The sequence below is a fragment of the Wyeomyia smithii genome, chromosome 3 (genome assembly GCF_029784165.1).
Source record: "Wyeomyia smithii strain HCP4-BCI-WySm-NY-G18 chromosome 3, ASM2978416v1, whole genome shotgun sequence".
Taxonomy (NCBI): domain Eukaryota; kingdom Metazoa; phylum Arthropoda; class Insecta; order Diptera; family Culicidae; genus Wyeomyia; species Wyeomyia smithii.
Window position 1 is genome coordinate 142,272,149 of NC_073696.1, and position 21,616 is coordinate 142,293,764.

General features: G+C 41.8%; 2 protein-coding genes across 2 annotated transcripts in view; both read right to left on the reverse strand.

Annotated features, from left to right (window-relative positions):
* The window catches only part of LOC129728622 (inactivation-no-after-potential D protein), a 1,023,112-nt gene that overhangs the window by 234,773 nt on the left and 766,723 nt on the right, over positions 1 to 21,616 (reverse strand). The gene's annotated exons all lie outside the window — the stretch shown is intronic.
* Positions 16,616 to 18,814, reverse strand: LOC129727482 (uncharacterized). The gene is made up of 2 exons (XM_055685347.1): positions 17,516 to 18,814; positions 16,616 to 17,423 (listed from the first exon to the last, which is right to left on the reverse strand). Exons 1-2 carry the CDS (start codon positions 18,368 to 18,370, stop codon positions 17,097 to 17,099), a joined length of 1,182 nt encoding a protein of 393 aa, XP_055541322.1. The 5' UTR covers positions 18,371 to 18,814; the 3' UTR covers positions 16,616 to 17,096.

Below are 21,616 nucleotides of genomic sequence, written 5' to 3' on the forward strand. Positions count from 1 at the left end.
GGGCTCCAGAAGGTGGAGGTACGAATCCGAATATCAACACAAAGGAAGCTAAGCTCCTGGAGGCATCGCTCCGAAATGGTGGAGGCAGGGCTCCGAAAACAGCTTGGACGCAGAGGTCCGTCAATGGAGGCGCTGTTCCATAAACATCACTTCGTACAGACGCGTTGCTCCGGGATGACTACACAGTTCCATCGAAAGCAGGCACAGCTGCTAACCATTCCATGGCGGGGACGCATGGATCCAAGGCAAGGCCATGCTCCAAACACACATAATGACGCAGAGGTCCAGGCGGAGGTATGCCTCCGAAAACTCATGGGCGCAGCGGTCCGGGTGGAAGTTTGACTCTGTTGATAACAGTCAGGTGACTGACGTGAACTAAAAATTGTCACAGCGTAAACGTACTGCATTGTTGCATATAAAATAAATACTTAACTAAGCAGGTTTTCGGTAGCGGCGGTTGACCTAAATGCGCTACCCCTAGAGGCATCGGTTGCTGGAACCACCTGGCCACCTCTAGCTTGTGGCTGCTCATGATGAAAAGGATGAATATCGCAGGCCCGGATTTGAGGGGGGACCCCGGGCCTCCCGATTGAAGGGGCCCCCCTAGTCCTAGGGCGACCTTTTTTTCATGCTCGTCATCTTCCAGAACGTTATCTTTCAATGTTTTAAGAAGGGAGGGCCTCTCAAACAAATTTGCCCCGGGCCCCCCAGCGTCTAAATCCGGCCCTGAATGTCGGTTTGTCCCGTTGTTCAGCATTCCTTGGAATTAGCGAACGGTATGCTTCACCACTTTCTACATATTGTTCGTCGTTGACTCAGCACTGAGCGGCACACGAGAATCGTTGCCCGAAGATGTTCACTTCTAATTTTCATTTTGTTGCTTGCGATTTGCTACAAAACGATTCATTTGACGACTCGAAACACTTTTGCAGTCCAAATTCCAACTCACAAATGCACAAATCTTCATTTGGCTATTGTTTCAACTCACAGCACATTTTCAATTGTTCTGATTGCCATTGCGTTGCGGCAAGACTGGTGGCTTGCGTCCCTGCCGATTACCGATTGCCAACTGTCAGCTGACATACAACTGTCAGCTGACATACAACGCGTATTCTAGATGGAAAATAATATGCCGATTACCGATTGCCAACTGTCAGCTGACATACAACTGTCAGCTGACATACAACGCGTATTCTAGATGGAAAATATTTACAACGGAGCAGCTGCCCGCGCTGTCGCCGGACACAAATTGACTAATTACAATGAACTCTGGCGCTGCTGTGGAGAGCGTTTTTATAGGCTGCCTCTCGGACGGCAGCATTTTCGAGCCATAACAGAGCTAAAAATAAGCGCGCGCAAACCAGCGTCGCTTGGGCCTCAGCTGGTCACTCATAATTTACAGTGATCCCCAGCTGAGACAGGTGTTTCTGTCCGAACATATTGAATACTGACATTTGCTTGCATACGAAACAAGAGGAAGAAGAATACACTTCAAACGGCAATTCGATTGTGTTCCAGATAGCAAAACGACACCTACGCGTTAACCCAACACGCATCACTGTGCGTCGACAGCGGCAATATAGTCTCCACTTGGCTTGGCTGCAGACAAATGAATATCGAGTAATAATATATCTTTTTTCCTTACTGTGCTCCTGAATCCGATCCTGCTTTTACCCATGCTGAGCAACCTTAAGCTAAACAGCTAAAGCCTTTGGTCTCCCCAGGACCACCGTTAGGCATTACTTCAGGGAGAGGGCCAGTCGTGTTTTTTTGCACTTACCTCTACGGGTAGCAGAGCAGCCTATACAGACCAGTTAGTTAATCGCTAACTACCTGGGGCACATCGATGGTTTCCCGTCGATTGGTGCCCTGCAGAATACTAACGATCTGTGATGCACATCCTACATCCACATCCGTCCCACTTATTGCCAGCATTTCGTACCTTATTCGCTCGAAATGCGGACATGTGAAGAACACATGCTCTGCGTTTTCTTCCGCACCCGTACATGCGGGGCACATAGGGGACTCGGCGTACCCGAACCTATGCAGGTACTGCTTAAAGCACTCATGGCCTGACTGGATCTGTATCAGATGGAAGATTACTTCCCCATGGCGCCTATTAATCCAGCATGCTAACTCTGGAATGAGTCGGTGTGTCCATCTACCTTACGTAGTGACCAATCCCGCTGCCACCTAGCCATTGAAGATGACCATATGGTGCTGCGTATACCCCTCGTGTCGCGTTGGTCGAAGCACTCTACATCCTCTTGACGATGATGCTGATGGGCATCATGCCAGCTAAGACGCACACCGCCTCGTACGACACTGTTCGGTATTCGCACGAGACCCTTAGGCACATTAGCCTGTACATACTCTCGAGTTTGCCGCGATGGCACGAGGTACTCAATACCTTGGACCACACTGGTCCTCCATACCTGAGTATGGACGTGGACACGCTAGCAAGGACTTTGCGCCTGCTGCTACGGACCGCCGAGCTGTTTGCCATCATGCGAGATAGCGCCGCCACAGCCATGGAAGCTTTCCTGCAGGTATAATCGACGTGGCTCTCTAACGTGAGCTTGTCGTCGATCATAACACCCAGAAGCTTCAGGGAGCGTTTTGAGGCGATAGTGCATGCACCAGCACTGATCGATGCCTCCTACCCCGACTTTCTGTTATTCACAACAATAACTTCTGTCTTATGATGCGCTAGCTCCAGTTTCCTGGAGTGCATCCAGTCTACCACTACGCGTATGGATAGCGCGGCCTTTAATTCTACCTCTCAAATTGACTCTTGAGGTCTATGAGTTATATCGTCGGCGAAGCGCACGATCACCACCCCTGGAGGGAGTGTTAGTTTTAACACGCCGTCATAAATGGCATTCCACAGTACCGGGCCCAGGATGGAACCTTGCGGTACACCTGCGGTAACTGGGACTCTTTTCTGACCCTCGTCTGTGTTATACACTAGCACTCGATTCTGAAAGTAGTTACCCAGAATCTTGTATAGCGGCGTCGGTACTCTGAGACTCTGTAGCGTTAAGGCTATGGAGTCCCAGCTGGCAATGTTAAACGCGTTCTTCACGTCGAGCGTGACGATCGCGCAGTAACGAATGCCCCTCCTTTGCGTTGGATTGCAACCTCAGCCGTTTTGGTGACGGAGAGAATTGTATCCACCGTGGACCTACCTTTTCGAAAACCGAACTGGTTGCATGATAGACCGTTCTCACTTTCTGTATATTTCACCAGTCTATTGAGGATTACCCTCTCAAGTACCTTGCCCGCCGTGTCCAGGAGGCAGATTGGTCTGTATGCCGATGGGTCACCTGGTGGTTTCCCAACCTTCGGCAACAGCACCAGCCTCTGGCGCTTCCACACGTCCGGGAAGAGGCAGTCGTCAAGGCATTTCTGCATGACCGCCTTGAACAACCCGGGGCCTTCTTTGATGGCTGTCTTGATGGCCAAGTTCGGGATTCCATCTGGTCCCGGTGCCTTGCCTCTCTTCAGGGAGTTGGCGATCTCGATCAATTCATTTTCTGTCACCTTCACCATATCGTCTGTCTCTGCACGGCTGCCGTCACTCACGGTTGGTGGTGACTCGTCAGCCGGAGGCCAGGGACTTGGTTCGTGGCTTGGAAAGAGGCCCTGAATGATCGTTTCTAGTATCGTCGGTGATTGTTAAGCCGGGGATTGTGCACCTCTAGTCTTGGTCATAACGATCCTGTAGGCGTCACCCCACGGGTTCGAATTGGCACTGCCACAGAGTCGTTCGAAACAGGCTCGTTTACTGGCTCTGATTGCGCTCTTAAGCGTTTCTTTAGCGGATCTGAATGCGGCACCGCTTTCCGCTCTTTGCTCGTCGGAACGTGCGCGTTGCATCCTCCGTCTTGCACGGAGGCATGCACTGCGTAAGCCTGCTATCGTTTCGCTCCACCAGTATGTCGGTGGTCTAGCCTCTCTAGGCATCGTGGCGTCGCACGCCCATGACAGTATCGAATTTAGATGGTCCACACCCGGGAGCGGTTCACCCCCTTCGTGCTTCCATCTTTTTGCCTGCCCAAAAACATCTGCATCGAAATGCAATGTTTTCCAGCCGTAGAAGGCCCTACTCGTTGCTTGCTTCCGCACGCCTACCTCATAGCGGACCGATTGGTGGTCGCTATTCGTGTAGCTGTCGTCTACCCTCCGGTTCGTGATCAGTCCCGGGCTGCAGAACGTCACATCGATAAACGATTCCGCACCGTTTCTACTGTAGGTGCATATTGTACCAACGTTAGCCAAATCTAAGTTGAGCTTTGCCAAAGCTTCAAACAAGACCTGGCCCCTCTGGTTTGTACAGCGACTTCTGTTGAGTCCGACCCTGAACCAACATCAATAGTTACTAAAGCAACGTTTCCTAAGAAACGTAATATAATATTTAATCCCAATAAAGAGAAAAATTTGTTCATTCGTTATCAGTTGCTTGAAGAGACAACACATTCATTTCTTTTCTCCGAAATCCATCACTCAAGTCCAGATACTTGTAACAACTTCCCCACTCGACAGCCCAAGCGTTGAAGTCACCCGCAACCACCAACGGCCATAGGCCCGTCAGTTCCACGGTTGCTTGATCGACCATCTGTGCGAACGTTTCGGTAGACCAACTTGGCGGAGCATATCAACTGCAGTAGAATACTCCATCCACTTTGGCTATAACGTACCCCTCTCTGGAGGTCGACACAATCTCCTGAACCGGGGACCTGTCTGTCGTGCAAATTGCCGTCTTCCCAGACTTGTCCGCTACCCAGTTACTGTTTCCGGTTGGGATGCGGTATGGGTCCGAGACGATGGCCACGTCCGACAACGACTCAGCAGCTGCTTGATGTAGCAACTGCTGCGCCGCATAGCAGTGGTTCAGGTTTAAATGTATCACCCTCAGGCCTGCGGCTTAGTAGCCGGCCGTGCAGCCGGACACTTGGGGCCTCCCATGGCGTGTTTGGCGTCCCGTTTACCGGTGCATACCAGACACTTGGAAGGTGCACCGCAGTCCCGTGTCTTGTGGCGCCACCGCAGCGGCGGCATGAATTGGACCTGTTGGGCCCTTTGCACGACCAGGATTTACGCCCCCGCTCAAAGCACCTTAAGCAAACGTCAGGCTGTTGGAAGGTGCCCAGAGGGCAGACCGACCAACCCACCTTCAACGTGGCCTTCTTCAGGGCCTTGTTACCCTCCGCTAGTGGAAGCTTTATGGTAGCAACCTGGGTGCCGGCCGGGCCCCTGCAGATACGAACTGCCTCCGCGGTCACTACCATTCCACACTCTCGCTCGAAGCCTGACATCCGCGCCGAGGTCTTTGAGCTTAGGTTCGCTTGTCATGGCCTTCAAGACTTCAGCGTATTTAGACGCATCCGTCTTGAAAATGAGCGCGTCACCCTTGCTCCGCCTATTCGACCCTTGCGGCTTTTTATTGCGGTCGCCGCGCTTCGCGCGTTGTTCCCGCTTCTGCCGCTTTTTGTCCACCACGGTGGTCTAACCCGTGGCTTCGCCGTTTGTCGGTTCTTTGCTCGGCTGGACTGACGGGCCAGCTTCCTGGCTGTCACCGAACAACCGCCTTCGTTGCGTCCTGGGGGCCGATTCCCCCGGAGAGCCTCTCGCACGTTTGCCATTTGGTTCAGTTGAACAGACTTCTGCAAACGATGCTGCAGCTGTTTGTGTGTATTTAGACACAGCTGCAGCACTCCCTTTTTTAGGCTAGTTACGCCTTGCCTCTAGCGCCAGTGCCTTGCTTTCGGCATCGTTAGCCCGTTTAAGGGCTTGCAAAAGCTCGGATTTCGCGCTACAAATGTTCGTACGTAGCAACAGAAGACATTGCTTCAAATCTTTCGATATGTTGCTACGTTCGTCCGTGAACTTGAGTATTTCATCAAGTTGTACGGACACCGCCTCTACGCTCGGGAACTTGTTCATGTGGCTTTCTACCGCAGAGAGTAGCATAGCCCCAGATATTTGTTCCCGCTCCTTGGTGGTTTTAGGTGTTTCCACCTTGCCGCCAATCTTCGCTGTTCCGGTTGGTGCTGGCTTAGGCGTGGCCGCCTTTGCCTCAACTCGGAACTCCCCTGTCGGTGTCGCAAAAGGTGTACCAACCTGTGCGCCGCCTTTACCGGCATCCGCCAGTCTAGGTGGAGACCGGGCGATGCCCCGCCTGGCAAACGGGTTTACTATCCCCGTCCGCCCCATCCACTACCTTCGCCTCTTCGTCTATTTTAAAGGAAAATATTGTTGCTAAAAGGGTCCCCCTTCCAGCCGCTATCCTTGGTCATGGTTGAGTGGTCGCCTATATGGTCCCATGGTGGCCTATGCCGGAGCAGTGAGGTCATGGCTAGTGAAGGTCGTCATAGCCCCTCATGGGCAACTGTGATGCCTCCCGACCGGCGTAAGTCAGGAAAGGGCATCTGATCCCACTCCTGCCTGGTTCCCATCATGCAATGACCGCGGAACGTACTGGAAGGCCTGCCAGGTTTTACGGGACGGAGACCCCTGCAGCCGTATGCCACCTCGCCGTTTCAAGCCGTTGTCACACGACTTTACTAAGGGAGCTCGGTGCAGGTGTCAGCCCAACGTCGTGGTATAGAATCGTATTCCTTCTCAAAAACCTAAAACACAGCGACCAGTAAACCGTAATTGGGACCTTACTGGTATCAGCCCCAATTGGCAGGTAAGTGCATTTGGGTGATGGGAGCGGCACTACACGCTCCGTCAAAGCTGCTTACGGGTGGCCGTGGCTTTTACAGGGAATCGACTGCCCAATGCCCGAAACCCCACCACTCCCTAGGCAAGCTCCCGCTGCCGGTCCGGGACTAATCGATGCTATCACACACCCATCGGTGGTCACACAGCGCGTGCATGGCCTCGACGGTCGCCAGGCGTCGACCAATCCGCCAAGGCCAAGGCCAATCCGATCCTGTGATCGTCAGTGTGTCCTCCTCTCCTAAAAGTCAAACCAACGTTGTTGCTGTTGTTGTTGCTTTTTTTGCTGCTGGGCTGCTGAAGCTTATCGACTGTAAGGGCATCTTCGTCGGTGGTCTATTTTTGAAACAACCTTATACTAGATTTACACCAGCGAAACCAGAATAGAACCAGCTAATATAGACCAACTTTTCGTTCTCCGCACCGGTGTTGTATATCTTGTTATTTTAAACCGCTAACATCTGTCACACTGTTAACAATTCAATACCCCATGCTATCAGTTTATGAGACTTGTTAATAAAAAGCACTCAATATTTAACAAACGGAAATTCGATAATTTTTACGCACAATTAACGATTACTTTGGCAAGACACTTTTTATCCACAAAACTTTATGGATTTGACGGTTTGACCCGAGCATCAGTGACATTTCTCAGGATGGATTAGTATGATCGGAAAATTTCTGCTACAAGTTGGGCTTCGGAGAATAGTGAAAAATATTTGATCGCGTAGATGTTCGTCTTCCGTTTTCATCTCATCAATATTTCAAAATCTTGCAGTTCTTCAAACTTGGGTTGGGTTTTGAGGATATTGAAACAAGCCTGCATTTTGAACATTTTCAGGTTAGTGTCTTCGAGGTACTTTTTTCTGGCTTCTCAAGGTCTCCTCTAGTCCCACTACAATTAAGGCGATTAACAAATAGCCAACATATTTGTTATCCTAGTGGCTGATGGTTGCAAATCAAGTAGTTGAACCTACGGTTATCGTCTTCCAGAATTCCTCTTTTTTTCTGGTCGGTTTCCTTAGAGCCAAAAACGACAAACCTGTTCATTTTCTTCTTCAGGAAAGCCACAAAAATGAATTGTGAATTGTCATAAAAAATCTTTGTTTTGTTTATTTCCCAACACTCGCAAAACGCTTATATGGAAATAGCTAAAAATGAGGTATTCAATAAAATATGACATTTTACCCACCTATTGGCAGCGTATAAAGAGCTTTGGAACGATCTATTACTTGTTCCAAAAAGTGACAAAAATAGACCAAAACGTATACCAGTTTCAAATTTTTTTCAATTTAGATCTGGTATAATTTACACCACCGGTGCAGCAGTGAATTTGAGTTTGTTCCAAAAAAATAGAACAAAACAACGATTTGAACCACCGCTGAAGATGCCCTAATAGTGCGATTTTCTTACATTGCCTAGTGATGGGAAATATCGCCCAAAACCGACATCAATAACAATCGATAATTCCGGGGCTTTTATCGATATTATCGATAAGTATCGATAATTTGACAGCTAACGTTTGCGGTAAAATTTTTTTTTTCAGATGGTGTTGAAAAAAAAAACTATTTCAGATGGTGATGAAAAAAACTAAGACAGATAATTGAGTTGGATAAATTTCCCGTAGAAGGTTATCATGTTAGCTTCCTCACAAAAAATATTACGTCCTTGCGTGCAGCCTGCCGGCAGTTAACCGGAACATTCGCCATGGCGGACGAAAACATGCGTGTAGCCGTGTTTTTAAGCTCTTTCTTTGTTTTTTTTTATTAATTCCTCCTCCGTTTTCGCGACAAAATTGTTGGAATAGATCTTGCGCTTCAAGTTTGTCCAGAAATTCTCGATGGGAAGCAGATGGGGGACAATATATCTAGCTAATGGTAGCAGTGGTCATAGGCTCCTACAAGGGAGATGGGGGACATTGGGCGGATTCGCCGACTTCGGTACCACATCGATATTCAGCCGCTCCATCTCCTCCAACGATCGCTTCGAGTAGTTGGCCGACGTCAAATCTGGCCAGAACACCGTATCTTCGCGCTTATGGTATTCCTTGATGAACGACGCAACTTCTGTCAGGCACTTCGTACAATAAATTTCCCCGCTCACGGCCAGCCCGGAGCGAAAGAAGAGCAACTTTGAAATCCCTTTCTCACTGATTGTCAGCATAAGCCGCATCTTCTTGGGGAACTTGGTCTGTGAAATAAACTTTACCTCGGTGCTCACTTCCTTCGTGGGGGAGGTAAAACACGAAGAGCCCAGCTAGTCGTTGCCATCCATGGTGAGATAGGTCTAGTCGTCCGATACCACTGCCGCGTCGCGATTCACCGGGAAAATTGACTTGAACATCTTTTTCAACCGCTGTTGCTGCGTCATTGCCTGCAGCTCCGAAACCAGTGGACGGGACTGCCGCTTCCTGCATGTATGTCCATGTTCTCCACACTGTTTTAGAGCATGCACCAACCGCTCGGCCAAGTGCACGCAGCGACTTTTCCCTCGGTCTTTCTCTTCAGTATCCTTTGAAGCTTCTTGTCGCTCATGGCCGTTTGCCGTCCGGAACCGGGCTTTCTTTCGATGCTCTGATCGTTGGCCAATAGTTTCAAGATGTTGTAGATGCCAGAACCGGCATACCCTTTCTACGGAGTAGTTTCAAGCCGAAGTTCGTTTGGAAGGTTGTATAATAAGGGAAATAATTGAAGCAGGCAAAATTCTGTCAATTTTTAAATGGCCAAAACTTCACGAAAAATGAATCAGTTCTGACAAAACAAATGAATCAATTTCTGACATTCTGTTTCACTTAGGTTTATATGTTGTCAATAAATCAGAATTTATTTCGGGTTCATTTGTAGCCAAAGATTGAAAATTCGCCAAGGAATCATCGAGGTATGAATTTATTAAGTATGGGTGTTGATTTTGGCGGTTTTTTCCCTGTTGGGTACTAATTTTCTTTCAGCTTGCAGCACTCTAGCAGAATTCAATCGAACATTGTGAGTGTGTAGGTCTTATTAAATCAAGCAACTTTGCAAACTTCCGTTTGAAAATTTATCTGGATTAACATTTAAAAAGGTCAGCTTATTTTCACGCGGATTTTCTCTAAAAGGTTATTTATGCAGATTTTCAAATTAACGTGGTTTTTACGCGAATTTTTGAATTAAAGCGGTTTATCAAGCGGATTACTGAATTAACATGGTTTTTTCACGAGGCGTAAGAAAACCTAACTGTATTTGAACTTTTTTCTTATGAAACAATATATCTTAGTAAAAATTATCTGCACTTTCCTTCAAAAATATGAAAAAATGAGTTGAAGATCCTACTCTGAAAAAAATATAATTTTAAAAACAAAAAATGATTTTAGAAAAGATCGGTGATCTCAGATTTTTTCAAATTAAGTATTTTAGATAGACAATTTAGTTGCCTAAAACGTTCTATGCGTTGCAAAAATGTACACTTTGACACACACTCTTGAGTCCGAAACATTTTCGGTGTAGGTTGGTCACACCAAGTTCCCAAGTAATAGTAACATAAAACTGTTTTCCAGTGAAATGAAACCGGTTATCAAAATTGATCCATTTTTCGTAAAGTTCTAGCCATTTAAAATTCGAGAGAATTTTATTTATCTCAATTATTTTGTCTACCCCCTGTATAAATCAGGATACTTTTTTGGCGCAACAATTTCGTTGATTTGGTTTTTCAGTGGAACTAGAAATTGTTTGTTGGGTAACAGATACTTTAAACTTAAACAGATTACCAGAGAATTACCAATAGACTGCCGCTATGCATGTCCATCATATTATAAGAGTTGGCAAGCCAAAGAAAATGCATTTTATTACAATTTCGTATCATTGCTTTTTATGAGATGGTGCAAAAAGTTTGGATATTTTTTTAAAGTTCTCCAGTATTAAGTTGTCTAATTCATCTGTTTTTAGGAAACTAAAAACTATAAATTAACGAAAAAAAATTAAAAAATTAACGATAATATCGATGACCGGCATTTATCGATATTATCGATAAGTTTCCCATCACTAACATTGCCACTCGAAGAAGTTGGATGCAAGATCGAATGCTGTTGCTGCTGTTGATGCTTTTTGTTTTCGTTCGTTTTGCGAAGAACTCATGATCCGCTGATGTTATAATGCGTTGATTGGACTATGATAATTGATCTGAATGAATTGCGTTAGTATTAGATGTAGGTTTAGTTTGTGTTTCGTCTCTGCTGCGTTATATTTTGTGCGGGTAAGTGGTGTTGATGCGTTTCGTTTGAAGATTGCGCGTTATGTCAATGATGATTTTGGGTAAATCAACAGACAACAATTCATCAAATTCCATCATTCCTAGGGCTGTATTACACGCTGCTTTGAGCATTGATAAATTGAATGCTTGCCACATCAATGTTAGGGATACCATCTGGTCGAAGTTAGAAATCAGGACAATTTTTCTGAGCACAAATTCGACTAAGTTATTCTATTCTTCGAAGTATGAGCAAATATAACACGTAATATTTGATTTACTCAGTTTTTTTTTTACGCGGGGATACGTACCTCGCGGAAAAACGAGTTAATAAAAAAAATCCGCGTATAAAAACGCGTAATTTGAAAATCCCTTGATTTAAAAATCCGCGTGAAAAAAACCGTTAATTCGAAAATCCGTGTAGAAAAATACCTAGTAAAAAATCCGAGTGTATCTCCACTTTCATCAAACCACTTTGAATTATAACGCATTAGTAGATACTTTAAAAATTCAAAACACGTAAACTGTTTCAACTTGAGCTTAACAAATGCCAGATACTTAATGATAACAGTCAACGCGTGAGAGATTCGTCTTATTACTCTAGTGAGATTCAAGCAATGAAAAATTTCGATCGCAGTGAGCGTTGCGACCTGGAATCGAAAACACTTATTGAGCAATTATGTTCTCAATTCAGTTAAATATCTCAAAAAAATCAGGACAAATGCTAAAATATAAAAAATAAATCAGGACGCCAAAATAGGACTTCAAAATCAGGACATGTCCTGTTAAATCAGAACGGATGGTATCCCTAATCAATGTGCAAAGTTTATGTGCACGCAGAATGGTATAATTCAACGAAATTAAATAAATCTTTCTTAACAGCAAAATGGACATAATCTGCATGTTGGAGACCTGGTTAAGTGAATCGATTAAAGATAATCCTCCAAATAATGATTGCTCGAACGTCTTGCTGCAGCACCTGATAAATTTGTTTCAAAGTATGATCACTGTTTCTTTGTGGGTGATCTTAATACCGATTTACCTAAGAATTCAAGTAGAGGTAAATGTTTTTGGGATATGCTTGGTGGTACTTCTTGAACATGCATTAATTTTGAACCGACTTTTTTCTTCAATACTGGCTGTTCAACACTTGATCTGATCATTTCTGATTCCCCGCACATAATATCTATGCAGGATCAAATTTCTCTACCTGATGTATCTAACCATGACTTACTGTTCTTTTCGTTGGATGTACTGCCTGAATCTCGTACGCAGGCAACAATTTATCGTGACTATTTCAATTTCGATACTACTGCACTTAATGAAGCCTGTCAATCTATAAATTGGAATGAAGCGTTGAGTATTAACCTTCATTGCATCCTGAAAAAACTTACGTTGTTCACCCTGGTGTGTGGTTTTCCACACATACAACATTTTTATTTGTTTTGGACAAGAAACAACTTAATTTTGCCCCAAACTTATTTTTTTCATTGAGTGCATACATACCTGAAGCTATAGGTACCAAATAATCCTGTATCGAAAATCGAATGAGGTATGTATGTGTGCGGAAGTATGTGTATGTGTGTATATTTTCATTCTTACGACCATAATTATCTCGATTTTCTCAGCACCGGCTGAACCGATTCGATTGTTCTTAGTCGCGTTTGAAAGAGCTAAAAGTCTAATTATTTGACGAAAAAAAATCGTTTTGATCCGAAGGTTCATTCAGAAATGACGTAACGAAATGTGGTCAGCTTATATAGGAACTGATAAACTAACCGATTTTTTCTGTCAGCGGTTTGACTGATTTGAGTCCTTCTGGCGCTAGATGCGTTTGTTAGGATTTGGAGGGTAGATTTATAGTAAAAAATATACTTAAAATTAAATGATAATTTCCAAAGGTACGTTGAAAAAAAAAAAACAAAACAAAACTTGTTGAAACGCCTAGTACATTGCAGAATCTTGGAGGTAACTAATTGAATGATATTATGCGTAGTGTACAAAAACAATCTTGAAAAATATATTTGGATTATCTCAGCAATGGATGTATTGATTTGATTTTTTTGGCTACAATAGGAAGGGCTTGAAGTTGGAGGCCATTAGGTCATCATCGGACATTTGTTTGATCCGATGGTTCATGCAAAAGTTACAAAACAAAACGTGTTTACATGATATGAGACCAATTAAACATGCTATGATAGCAATTGAACAAAAAAAAAATCCTAACATCGGTTTGACCAAATGAAGCAATTTGGTGCTAGGAATGTTCGTAAGAATATTCTGAAATCTATGCTAAGTAAAGTAAGCAAAGCCTTGGTGCTACATTCCGATTCGTTCATTATACACAGACTTCGCAGTCAAATGTTTAGTGTAAAGGACAATTGCGGGGCTAGCGCTACGATCCTACTAACACTAACAGTTTCTCCCGAGCCGAGACTCGAACCCACGACGACTGGCTTGTTAGCCATCTCGGGAGATCCATTCTAAATTTATTTCAATATACCTAAAAGTACGAGTATACTTGTCTCGCAGTAGACATAAAACTGTGTAAACGTTGAATACTGCTCAACCAAGGTGTGGAAACACTAAATGGGTACTTTTAGCATTAGCGTATTCGTAACCCATATGTGTGAAAATCACACTGGGATGAAATTTCACACATGTCCCACGTAGCCTTTTGATTGATTTGGTTTTGATGCGAATTACAAAAATGCACCTTAATACATTTCTAAAATCAGTCGAACCGTTGAAAATAAATCAATTAGTTTATCAGTTCCCATGTAAATTGAGCATCTTTTGTTACGTCATTTTTGAAAGAACCTTCGGATCAAAACGATATTTTCCATCAACTAACTAGACTTTAAGCTCTTTCAAACACGACTAAGAACAATAGAATCGGTTCAGCCGTTGCTGAGAAAATCGAGATATATTGGTCGTAAGAATGAATATAAACACACATACACATACTTCCGCACACATACACACCTTATTCGATTTTTGAAACAGGATTAATTGGTACCTATAGCTTCAGGTATGAAAGCGCTCAATGAAAAAAATAAGTTTGGGGCAAAATTAAGTTGTTTCTTGTCCAAACTAAATTCGAATGTTGTATGTGTGGAAATCCACACACCAGGGTAAACAACGTAAGTTTTCAAATATCTCATCAACCAAAAATATTTTTCCCTTGAAGAAAATGTATTTTGTGTAAGATTGATGGTTTGGGAATTGTCAAGAAGTTTCATCAAAATCGATCGAGAAGTTTTCGAAAAAAAAAAAAATCAAAACAAAATTCATTTGTGTGGTTTTCCACACAAGGGTTCAATGAAGGTTAAATGATCCTGATATTATTGCTCAACTGCTCAACACTCATCTGTGTTATTTACACGACAATTTTATTCCATTGAGAGCAAGTAGGACAAAATCAAATCCTTGGTTTACCAGTGATATAGAAATAGCAATCATCAACAGACATCTGTTTTATAGAAAATGGAAACATATGAAGCTTACTGGAGATTTGACCCTTTACAAAAGTGTCCGGAATGTAGTCAATGACTTGATCAAGAGAGCTAAACAGGAGTATGAAAGAAGTAAAGTCAGGACAGATGTTCCCTGTAGGCAGCTGTGGAACAAAATTAGAAAGCTTGATGTAACTAAGAATGATGAAACTGAGAATGTTGAGTATAAGGCACAAGTAATTAATACGATTTTTGCCTTTCTCCTAGAAAGGTACAGCAATCACTTGAATAATCGAAACTATAAAAGTGCTTCAAAGGGCCGAATGTCATATATCACTCGACTCAGCTCGACGAACTGAGCATTTTCTGTATGTGTGTGTGTTTGTGTTTGTGTGTGTGTATGTGAGAGTGTGTTTGTGTATGTGTGTATGTGTGTATGTGCAGATTTTTGTTCCCACTCATTTTTCTCAGAGATGGCAGGAACGATTTTCATGAAATTAATTGCAAATGAAAGGTCTTGTTATCCCATAAGACCCTTTTAAATTTTATTGCAATCGGGTTTTTTGTTTGGAGGTTAGGTATCAAAATGTAAAAATTATGAAACATCATTATCTCAAAAACTACACAACCGATTCGAACAAAACTGATTTCAAATGAAATACCCTTAACTTTTTATTTTATAAAGATTGAAGTTGTGGTTCAAAAGTTATGAAAAGAAACGTGTTCTGAAGACTGTTTAAACTCACTCATGTTTTTCAGAGATGGCTGGACCGATTTTCATAAAATCAGTGTCAAATGGAAGGTCTAGTTGCCCCATAAGACCCTATTGATTTTTTTTTGCAATCGGACTATTACTTTGCCTGTTATGTTTAGAAATGTGAAATTTAGATATGAAAAGGAATATATTCCGAAGACTATTTGGACTCACTCACTTTTCTCAGAGTTGGCTGACCCGATTTCCACAAAATTAGTGTCAATTAATAAGACTAGCTGCCACATAACATCCTATTGAATTTTACCGTAATCGAACTGTAACTTTGTCTGTAATGTACCGAAATGTGAAAATCACGAAACTTCATTATCTCAGAAACTACACAACCGATATGATCAATATTATTATCAGATAAGCAGGATAGTTTTAGGTTAACTGATGAATTATGATTGAACACGTGGTTTCAAAGTTTGGCTGCCTTATACGTTCCCATTTCATTTGATTATAATCAAACTTAAGCAACCGTTATGTATCAAATTGTTAATAAAACAACGAAAGTCTATTATGTCAAAGATTACATGACTTATTTGAACATAACTAGTGTCATACCAACGAGTCATCTCTCGAACTTACAAATAACAAACTTCATAACAATTTGATATGTGGCTCCAAAGTTATGGAAAGAAAAGAAATTCAAAGACTATTTAAATTTATACTTGTTTTGATATATATATATATATATATATATATATATATATATATATATATATATATATATATATATATATATATATATATATATATATATATATATATATATATATATATATATATATATATATATATATATATATATATATATATATATATATATATATATATATATATATATATATATATATATATATATATATATATATATATATATATATATATATATTTATATATATATATATATATATATATAAATATATATATATATATAGGTCGATTTAAAAATCGCTTAGGCACATATGATTTTCGGATTTTAGGGATCAAAATAAGATACTTTTCTCAAGAAACCATACCTCTAAAATGAATTCTGATGTCCCTTGTACTAACGTGTAGGTACCCAAAAGGTCAAATTTCAAAAAATCCTGTTTTGACCCATTTAGAGTGACCCAATCGAGTCCAAATGTATGACCGACCCCCACTAACTTTGGAGGGCTGACCCACCCATGCTAGTGTTACCCCCCTGGGACCCCCCTAGGGGGTCTTCCATACAAAAATATCAAAAAATATCAAAAAATCACCATTTTTGGCACTTTATATTGCAAAAATCAGTGAAATGGCTATTATTTTTCCGCACAAATGAAGTTTCTAGTAAAAAAAAATGTTTTTTTTTTGTTTTTGGATTTTTGTTTCCCCTTGAAAAATTTATTCGATCAGAACATAGGAAAGAAACTAAAAAATTATTGTTTGAAGTCTTTTTTGGTTTCAACGCTGGGCAATTTCGCACGGCTATCTAATGTCGCCTCCATAACAGCCTCTACATTTTCCGATATTACTCGTTTGGAAACGCTAGCTAGCAGTTGAACGTGTTGTTCCGTTCCTTGTATATGTAATGGAATATGCGGATCAGTAAATGGTGAATCATCTTCATTTAAATATGCTATCAATGTTTCATACGGAATGATTCGCGTGAATGGTGGTTCAAATACGTTATTTTTATCAGTCAAATCGATCATTTTCGTGTAATCGAAGCAATGGAAGTTTATATCTGGTTTTTTATATTCTCTAAGTTCCGATGGGTCTTCAACATTGTCTCGATATCGTAAAATTTTCTTGATAGCAGAGTCGCGCACCTCTTTCCTATCATCAAACAACATTGATAGCAAGATATTTTCCGAATGTGCAAAATATGGATTATTTTTAATTACATGATTGACAACAGTGCGTAAATTTGGCTCCAGAAATTGTGCCCAAGTAATGTACTTGAAAAATTATACACTACCGTACACGACAGAGCTGTAATACTTGATATTAAAATACATTGGCACATAAACCTTAATTATAAATTCAACCAGAATTCTTAAATTTTTAGGTGGTTTTTTCATTGTCACATATAATCGTAATAATCTAGCGGCCTTGGTGAGCCAGCGAGAATGTACAATTTTCCCTGGTTTTATGTTAGCCAGATCCACAGAAACCACGCCATTAGAAATTACATGTGCCATGTCGTATAAGTACTGCGAATCGGTGGAATATTCGTGCTGTTCTGCAACAGGAGGCATATTTTCCAACGCAATTCTCTGAAAGTCGCTCACCACCTAAAAATTTATAATAATTTAATAAATTTATTATGATTTCACCATTCAAAATGTTAGAAAATTATAATAAATGAGTGATAGCAATGACTTACCGGAAGAGCTTCAGAATTTTCAATTTGCTTGCTTAGTTTCCCGGTTGTTGATGTTGGTCCAGTGGTGGATGATTTATCCAAAACCCCAAACAAATGTCGAAACGGAAGTTCGTTGAAGTGTAGAAGGCAAACAAACCAATGCAATGGTCTTTTTAGCAGCAATTCGAATCTTCGTATAATTCCACCGTGTGTGCCAGTGTTTGTTGGCTCACCGTCAGTGCATATGCCAATCAATGCATCCAGAGATATGTTTTTATCGTTGAAAAATTCATTCAATTTTGTTGTTTTGTATTCAGCACTTTCCTCTACCAGTCTTGCGTAACCAATCAATCGAGAATTCGGTTCTCTCAAAATAACAAGGTGAGGTTCTTTTACCATCCTACTATGATACTTACCATCAATTTTTTCTCTAGTATAAGTATCATATTTTCTGCCGTCGAATGAAAACGCTATTAAACTGGAATCATCAAACCTTTTGCGGAGCACTATTCGTCTGCATTTCTCTCTTTCTCTACGAACTTTCGATTTATCCATGATGAGAGGTTCGCCATGCTGATCTTTCATTTCAAAATCTTTGAAAAGACTGGTTGCCAATGCTGACGCTACTCTATCAGACACACCAAATCTGTCACACATCAAGGCAAAGTTAAAACAATCGTATCTTTCTGTGTATTGTGAACTTGTGCTTCTATTCATAACATCTTCATCAACCGTCATCGGTACGTCTACGTTTGTTGTATCATCGGGATCTTCGTATGTTGGCATTGTTGGCATTGATGACGATGTCCCTTGCTCTTCAATTTCCATCAGAAATACATCAATTGTTAGTCTTCTCTGTTTATGTTGATCGTGCATAAACTCTTTGAGGCGTTCTGGAACCAAACCGCAGTTACATTGAGCTGCCGTCAAATCGCATTTACATGCTCCAATATAAAAAATTTCGTTCAGAGTACCGGTAAACACTAAAAGGTCTCTATTCGTCTTCTTAATTTCGGCTTGGTATTTGTCAACCAATCTATTCAATTTAACAGCAACATATTTTTTTTTAAATTATTTCCATACCAAGTTTTTCCCAAATTCCAACCAACCTATCTGTTACGTGATTAGAGAATTGTTTATAAGAAAACTTTTTTTGTTCTGTTTTTGCACGTTCGCTTAAGTAAAAATAATATCTCAAGATATCCAGATCGGTTGGTAAATTAATATCATTCAAATCAGAAGACACACCAAAAACAGCAACATCATGCTTGGGTATATGACTCATTGGGTTTTCGATAGCTGATGATGTTGTTGCTATTTAATCTTGCGGGTTCATTGTAAACTAAAAAAAATATATTTTGACTTTAACAATTTTCACTTTCACTTTCAGGTTTTTATTTTAGGTGTTGACTCTTTGGCGGACGATGTAGAATGATTTATGTTGACGTTTCTATCCTATACGAAACCTACACTAGTTCTACACAGAGTGAATAGATAGAGTGACGCAGAGAGAAATTCAGTCAAAACAGCAACACGGTTTTTTTATGTATCCACCAAAATATTTTTCTGGCATCCCCTTTTTGCTCAAGTTCCAGTTGACTTCAACGGAGTGTTGTTATAGTCAGAGTGAAAAGATAGTTATTGTATTTAAATTTAAAACAAGTTCGTTTGATAAAGTTTGATAGAGATAGATAAAATGAAGTGCGTTTTGTGTAATAACAAAAAACAGTAAGGAATGTGAGTTTTTTTCGGTTCCCGAAGAATCCGATTGTGAGGAAACAGTGGATGGATTTTTGTTGCCTTCCAGCAGACTATTTCATTGACGAAAACACCCGACTTTGCAGTGTTCGTTTGGTTTTTCTGGTTTCAGACTCTGCGTCACTCTATTTATTAACTCTGGTTTTACAGTGTACGTGGGAACAGTGGAAACGGAGCGTCCGTGCGTGGTAGCCGTTGTGGTAGCATACCAGCGGTGCTCGCCTGACTGGTCGAAATAAAAATATTACATATGATGTAACAGAGTGATATACGATTTTATGTTCAAAAGGACGCCAACTGCAAACGCCATCTGCAATGAGAATGGCTCAGAAATATGTGTAATTGTGTATGTATGCGCTGAAGACTCAGGACCGAATCCCATGCGAAGCAGGAGAAAACAAAAATCCAAAAACAAAAAAAAAACATTTTTTTCCTAGAAACTTCATTTGTGCGGAAAAATAATAGCCATTTCACTGATTTTTGTCATATAAAGTGCCAAAAATGGTGATATTTTGATATTTTTTGATACTTTTGTATGGGAGACCCCCTAGGGGGGTATATATATATATATATATATATATATATATATATATATATATATATATATATATATAACGGTCTGGCAAGTAACCAGTTCGGCTTCCGGAAAGGTAGATCCACGCTGGATGCTATTCTCTCTGTCACCAAGACGGCAGAGGTAGCACTCCAGCGTAAGAGTTGGGGCATTCGCTATTGCGCAATCGTCACGCTTGACGTGAAGAATGCATTTAATAGCGCCAGTTGGGACTCCATAGCGCTCGCGCTTAGGAGCATCCACGTACCGGTGTCGCTGTACAAGATTTTGGAAAATTATTTCCAGAATCGGGTACTAGTTTACAACACGGAGGAGGGTCAGAAGTGCGTCCCAATCACCGCAGGGGTACCGCAAGGTTCCATCCTGGGCCCGGTGTTGTGGAATGTCATGTATGACGGGGTGTTGAAACTAAAGTTCCCTGTAGGGGTTGTGATCGTCGGTTTCGCAGACGACATCACGCTAGAGGTCTACGGCGAGTCGATCGAAGAGGTCGAGTTGACGGCCGCGCACTGCATACGCAAGGTCGAAGACTGGATGCACTCTAAGAAACTGGAGTTAGCGCACCATAAAACGGAGGTTACGGTTGTGAACAACCGCAAATTAGAGCAACAGGCGGTGGTCAGAGTCGGTGACTGCACCATTACCTCAAGGCGTTCCTTGAAGCTCTTGGGGGTTATGGTTGACGATAAGCTCACATTTAAGAGTCACGTCGACTATGCCTGTAAGAGGGCTTCAACGGCCGCTGCAGGACTATCTCGAATGTTGTCGAATAGCTCAGCGGTATATGGCAGCAAGCGTAAACTTCTTGCCAGCGTGGTTTCGTCCATACTTAGGTATGGTGGGCCAGCGTGGTCCAAAGCGTTAGGTACCAACAGTCATCGTCGTAAACTGGAAAGTACATACAGGCTCATGTGCCTGAGGGTTGTGAGCGCGTACCGAACTGTGTCATACGACGCAATCTGCGTCCTGTCCGGCATGATGCCTATCAGCATAGCCATTAAGGAGGACGTAGAATGCTTCGATCAACGTGACACAAGGGGTATACGAGGCACCAGAAGGTCATTCTCGATGATCAGATGGCAGCAGGAATGGTCCAATTCCGTAAAGGGTAGATGGACGCGTCGACTTATTCCGGACGTATCCGGATGGGTAGGGAGGCGCCATGGAGAAGTTAACTTCCACTTGACACAGATTCTGTCAGGTCATGGTTGCTTCAGGCAGTATCTACAATCCCGCTTTAGAATCATTTTCACAAAAGGTTACAGGAGAGTTTTGGCTACACTTTTCGTATTTAAATTCAAACTGATTTGTCATGATTCGAATTTTGAAACCCATTTGTGACATTGTTAATAACGTGTAAAAAATGCTGATTTCAGATTTCATTTCATAATTTTGCATATTTACATTCAAGACCACATGTTCAAACAAATCTCCGAATGCATCCAAAATATTTTATCTTAATTTGCTCATATCATAGCACGTTATAGAGAAAGTAAGCCTATCATAACATTTATCTGCCTAGGTTCTTCTTCTTCTTACCCAGGATTAGACCGGAGGTGGCTTTTTCTGTTCTGTTTATTTGACACAGGCTTCGCAGCCAACTTTTCAGTGTACAGGACAATTGTGAGGCTAGTACTATGATCCTGCTGAAAATAACAGTCTTCTCCCGAGCCGGGACTCGAACATGCAACGACAAGCTGTTTCGTGACGAAATTTGACGAGGAGGAGGCTAGGGGGTCAAGTCAAGCTACGTAGCAAATATAAAACTAAAAATTTAGATTTATTCCAGC